This window comes from Rissa tridactyla, chromosome 23 (assembly GCF_028500815.1).
Source record: "Rissa tridactyla isolate bRisTri1 chromosome 23, bRisTri1.patW.cur.20221130, whole genome shotgun sequence".
In the NCBI taxonomy this organism is placed as follows: Eukaryota; Metazoa; Chordata; class Aves; order Charadriiformes; family Laridae; genus Rissa; species Rissa tridactyla.
In genome coordinates, this window is record NC_071488.1 from 1911269 (window position 1) to 1917171 (window position 5903).

A 5903-nucleotide genomic window follows, 5' to 3' on the forward strand; every position below is an offset into this window, starting at 1 on the left:
GCACGTGTGCGCTGGGAGACGTGTCTGCGTGTACGTGTGTGTGTGCGCGCGTGCGTGTGTGTGTTCGTGTAAGCACGCAAAGAAACAGCCGCGTGCGCTTTGGGGGGCTGCAGGGGGCTGCGCGGACCTTTCTATACACACTTCGGGGGTTTCTTGGGCAGCACTTCTGCGAACGCCGGTCTTTTAGAGCGGGACGTGGGCTATTCCATCCCAGCCGTCGCCCGTCCGTATCCGTTTAGTTGCCGTTTCTCCGCCGTACGGCTCACTAGGAGCTGTCAGGCCCGGGAGAGGCGGTGAGCGGTACGTCGCTGCCTGGCCGCTCTCCCCACCGCGCCGCCGCCGCCGCTTCCAGCAGCAGCGTTTCCCCATCCGAAGTTTGTTCCCCTTCCCCTGCTCCACCCCAGCCCTTCCCCTGCACAAAGAGGGGGGGAAAAGATGCGCTTTCGGCAAGACCTGCCTTTCCCAGACCTGCTCCCGCAAACCTGGACCCCCTCCCGTGTGGAAGCCAGGGCCGGGAAGGCAGCGGGGGGGGAGGAGAAGGGAGAGGAGCAGCAGCTTTCCCGGCCGGCGGCGCCGCGTCCCGGAGGGAGCCGGGAGCCAGCGTCTATTTGGACACATCAAGCAAAGCAGCTGTGTTGGGTTCCATATGTCGGGGGTGCCAGGATCCATGACATACGGGCTCATTTAGTGTACAATGAGCCCCCCCCCCCCGCCTCCCCCTTTCCTCTCGCCTCCGCAGTCTGTTTTTCCCCTTCGCTCATCCACCACCTGTCATCCCTCCGGAGAGCCCGGAGAAATGGCTTCTACCTTCTCCCGCAGCCACCCCGCCGGCTCCCCCTCCGCTCCGGGGACCCGGAGCCCCGTCCCAGCCAGGAGGGGACGGATTGAGCCCTGTCCCGGCCGCAGCCCAGCACCCTGCTCTCCGGGAGCCGGGGGGGCACTGAGAGCCCCTCTCCTTCTCTTTTCTAGAGTGCACGGAACGACTCCGACACCTGACGGCTCCGAAACTGGATCCTGCCACGTCTGCGGGGAAGAGCCAGCAGTCTCCCTGCGCAGGGACGCACGGAGGATATTAATTTCTTTATTGTATTTATTTTATATGCATCCTGCCGTCTTTCTTCCGCTATTTGTGGTGAAAGCTGTCACCCGCCCAAGGAATTCTCCAGGGAAAAGGGAAAATTTTGAAATCCCCTTGCGGAGGCCGTGTGTGATGAGGAGGAAGAGGAGGAGAATAACCTCGCCGTGAGCTGGAGACCTCTTTAAAATAGAGTTTTGCTTCAGCGTCGTGCCCAGCTCGGTCTGTCCTCCTGAACCCCCCGTCCCTCCGCCCACCCCTCTTCTGCCAAGATGATGCTCAATTCGGACCAGACCGACATCGACCTGCCCCCGACACACTCCGAGTCCGAATCCGTCTTCAGCGACTGCGGCCGCGCGGGCGGCCCGGAGGACACCGGCGGCGTCGGCTTGTGCGCCCAGTCCCGGGTAGCCGAAGCAGGTGAGGCCGTGAAGAAAGACCTGCAGCACCTGAGTCGGGAGGAACGTCGGCGCCGGCGCCGCGCCACGGCCAAATACCGGACAGCCCACGCCACGCGGGAGCGCATCCGCGTCGAAGCCTTCAACATGGCCTTCGCCGAGCTGCGGAAGCTGCTGCCCACCCTGCCGCCCGACAAGAAGCTCTCCAAGATCGAGATCCTGCGCCTGGCCATCTGCTACATCTCCTACCTGAACCACGTGCTGGACGTCTGAGCCGCCCACCCGCCGTCCGGCTGTCTGTCTCTGCCACATCTCCTACCTGACCGAGAGCTCGGGTCCGTCTGTCCGTCCACGACCTGAACCGCGTGTCGGCCATCCGAAATGCTGTGCCTGCGTCCATCCGTCTCTTCAAATGGACCGAGCCCCCAGCTGTCTGCTCTACCCCCTGTCTGAACTATCTCCCCGCCGCCAAGCCCGCGTCCGTCTGTCTTTCCATCCCGCCAGAGTTCAGGTTGGATGTTTGGTCCCTCAGCCATCTGTCCGTCCTGCTGGATCTGCTGCCCGTGGATGCTCCCGACTTCTGTCCTTCCTTCTGCTGCGCATCCCGCTCGTCCTCCTCCTGATCCTACGGGATCCCGAGCCCGCATCCCTCAGTCCATCCGCCCCGTCCTGACCCACAACAGGAGCCGCTGAGCTCAAGTTCTGTCTGGGCGTCACCTCTTTTCTATGAGCCTCCCCCAAAAATGGACCTGGGAAGCCCTGCAGCACCAAGCAGCCCCCGGGGGCTTGTCTGTCCGTCCGTCTGTCTGCACCTTCTGCCACCAGCCGCCCCCCCAGCCCGGCCAGGCTGGGCCTTTTGTCTCTTTGCCCCTGCTCTGCCCCTGCCATCGTGCTGGGCACCTCAAGGCCCACGTCGGGAGCATCCTCTCGGCAGAGGGAGCAGAGCCCGGGAGCATCCTTGGGCACAGAGCGGCTCCTCTGCGCTTGCCCGGGCTTTTGGCCCCCCGCAAGAAAGCACCAAGGGCAGTGCGGAGCTGGCAGGACCCGGCCACGCTCTCCATGGACGGCAGCGGCGGGTTCCAGAGACGGTGCTCGCTCACGGGCGCCGCCCCCGCTCCCGTGCCAGGCTGGGGCAGCCCCCGGGGTGTCCCCGAGCCCCTCCGTTGCTGGTCACCCCGAACGTCAGCGCTCTGCTCCCCAGGCTTTGCTGCCCGACTCCCCTTTGCACTAGTGGACAATGAGTGTGAAACCCTCCCCGGTGACACCGGCGGCCGTGACCACCCTGGGGCACCCGCCTGGCAGCGCTTCACCCCCCCACTCCTCCTCTGTCCCCCCCCAGCTGGGTTCTCCTGGTGAAAAAGGCTTGAGTGGGGACACAAGGGTGGCACATACCCCAGCATGGGGGGGGACACCGACACCCGGCTTCCACAGCGCCGTGTCCCCCCTGGTGCTGCCGGGGCTCATGTACAAAGAGGACGCACCCCGGGGTGCCACAGCCCCCCCCCTCCTTCCCCCGTTTACACCAGGATGGCGCTGGTGCAGCGTGACGTTTCACAGCACGGGCTCTGCTGGGGTAAACTGCACTTTACCCGTGGCTGGCAGGGCGGCGGGGTCGGAATGGGGGGGGGGGGGGGAAGCAGACATGGCCCCTGTGCAGCCCCTTCCAGCAGCCGGCGCTCTCCCCGCCCCCCCCCCCCCCCCCCCCATACCACAGGTCAGCACTTTGGGACTGGGAGGGGAGCGGGAGGGGAAAGCAGAGCTGAGCAGCCTCTCCTCCAGCAAGGCTGAGGCTGGGTGAAACTCATTGCACGAGTGAATGTTTTGCCTCGATTTATGGGTGTTTATTTGTTTGAAGAGTTCAGTTTGCACTGGCGGTGGCAAGAGCAGAAACAGAGCCCGGGGTGGGGGGGGGGGACACCAGGACCCGGCAGAAACCACTGGATGTGCTTGGAGCCAACGCTCCGGGCCCGGAGCAGAGCCATGGGGAACGGGCTGGGGCTGAGCCTCGTTGGGAAACAAGGCGATGGTCCATCCCGTGGGTTGGGCACTGGGAGAGATGGACTTTGCTGCTCCAGAGCTGGGACGGTGGTGGCGAGAGGCTCCGCGCCGCATCCTGCCAATGCCAGCGAACCCCCGCAGCCGGAGAAGGGGGTCCCAGTGTCCCACCCCCCCTCTGCCTTTTGCTTTCCCGAGGTGTCAGCCGCTGCCCGTGCCGGGTGTCCGAGCCTCAGCTGGGCTTCCCAGGGTCTCCCAGTCCTCCCATCTCCATCCCAGCCCTCCCGTCTCCATCCCATGTCCATCCCAGCTCCATCCCTGCCCTCCCATGTCCATCCCAGTCCTCCCAGCTCCATCCCTGCCCTCCCAGCTCCATCCCAGCTCCATCCCTGCCCTCCCATGTCCATCCCAGCCCTCCCAGCTCCATCCCAGCTCCATCCCTGCCCTCCCATGTCCATCCCTGCCCTCCCAGCTCCATCCCAGCTCCATCCCTGCCCTCCCATGTCCATCCCAGCCCTCCCAGCTCCATCCCAGCTCCATCCCTGCCCTCCCATGTCCATCCCAGCCCTCCCAGCTCCATCCCAGCTCCATCCCTGCCCTCCCATGTCCATTCCAGCCCTCCCAGCTCCATCCCTGCCCTCCCAGCTCCATCCCAGCTCCATCCCTGCCCTCCCATGTCCATCCCTGCCCTCCCAGCTCCATCCCAGCTCCATCCCTGCCCTCCCATGTCCATCCCAGCCCTCCCAGCTCCATCCCAGCTCCATCCCAGCCCTCCCATGTCCATCCCAGCCCTATCTCTACCCCCAGCCCCCAGCGCCACCTGGCTCCGGACCTCATCTTCCCCCTCCCAGTAAAACTAGGGAGATCCATCGCTACCTCCGTCTCACCGGGAAAAGTGGGATCCCCCAGGATCGGAGCAGGGGACCCCCAGCCCCCCCCCCCCATCACTGGGGGGCAGCGACAGAGCAAAAGCAGAGCAGGGCAGCCCCCCCCCCTTCTCCCCCCTCCACTCACCAGCCACCTCTCTGTGCCACGAGGATATTTATTGAATTAATTTATTGAGAAATGTTATTATTTATTTGCTGTGTTGTGCACTTTTGGGGAAAGGAAAACTAGAAAACAAACGAACGAACGAATGAAATAATAATAATGACCACGGCGGAAAAGCAACCGCCCCCCGCCCCGTACGCGGTGTGCCCCAGCGTGTGTTTGTCTTGGCTCTTCAGACTGTGCGAGGATTTATTATTTCTGAGTTCACAAGGAAGTCGGGGAGGGGGAAATAAATAATTAAACTGCCAGCAAAAGAGAGATCTTGAACTTGGAGTGCCCGGCTTCCCTTTTTCTTCCCTTTTTTTTTTTTTTTTTTTTTTTAAAAAAAAAAAAAAAAATATCTTTGAGCCCAGCTTGGGTCTGCTGGGAACATCCCAGACTGGTTTGGGTGGGAAGGGACTTCAAGGAGCATCTCGTCCCCGCCGTGCCCTGGGCAGGGACGCCTCACGCTGGACCCAGACCCACTAGTGTCTCACCGTACCCGGTTGCTCCAAGCCCCGTCCCCAAATGGCCCAGTCCCTCTGGTGACAGCAGAGGGACAAGGACATCTGCTCCGGCCACCAGCATCTCCCAACGCCCCCAGTAAACCACCTTCTCTCCCCTGCGCACCCCTGGGAAATCCCTGCGGCCCCCACTCCCATGTCACCCATCACTCGACTGTGCACCTCGCGAGGTCCCCTTCTCCGTGTCCCCTTCTCTGTGTCCCCTTCTCCGTGTCCCCCCAGCGCTGTCCCCGCAGCCCTGGCCCACCCCGAGCTCCGCAGGGAAGCAAGTTTGCGGCTCTTCTCCTTTGTCTGCGCGGCTCCTGCGCGTCCCCGGGGGCAGGTTGCAGCTGTTCCCCGACTGGCTCCAAATTTCTTCATATAATCAATTGGCCTCGGCTGCAGCTCGGCGCAGCGCAGACGCGTCAGAGGGGAAATAACGAACGTCGGGGGGGGGAGCGGGGGAAGCAAGCGGGGCGACGCTGCACCCCATCGGGCTGCAGGGGCAAGAGCGGCTGGTGGGGCACGGCAGGGGACCGGGGGGACCTCAGTGCCCTTTTTGTCCCAGCTCAGGGGTTTCTCCCTGGTGTTCGTCCCCTGGGATGCGCCGTGTCTTTGGTGCCTGCATCCAGACCCAGCTCTGCTCCCAACCCCTCCGGCCGGCTCCAGCCCATGGAGGTTGGTGCGAGACAGGTGTCTCCACCCCATGGAGGTTTGTGTGGGACAGCCATCTCCATCTCACAGAGGTTTCTTCGGGATGGCCATTTCCATGCCACGGAGGTTGGTTGGGGGTGGCCGGCTCCATCCCACAGAGACTGGAGCAGGACGGGTGTCTCCATCCCGTGGATGTTGATGCTGGATGGCCACCTCCATCCCACGGAGGTTGGTGTGGGACCTCCATCT

At 63.4% G+C, this 5903-nt stretch overlaps 1 protein-coding gene across 1 annotated transcript; it reads left to right on the top strand.

Annotated features, from left to right (window-relative positions):
• The first annotated feature begins 1231 nt into the window (after positions 1-1231).
• Positions 1232-3052, top strand: NHLH1 (nescient helix-loop-helix 1). Its single transcript, XM_054182702.1, has one exon. It carries the CDS (start codon positions 1348-1350, stop codon positions 1744-1746), a length of 399 nt encoding a protein of 132 aa, XP_054038677.1. The 5' UTR covers positions 1232-1347; the 3' UTR covers positions 1747-3052.
• The last annotated feature ends 2851 nt before the right edge of the window (positions 3053-5903 follow it).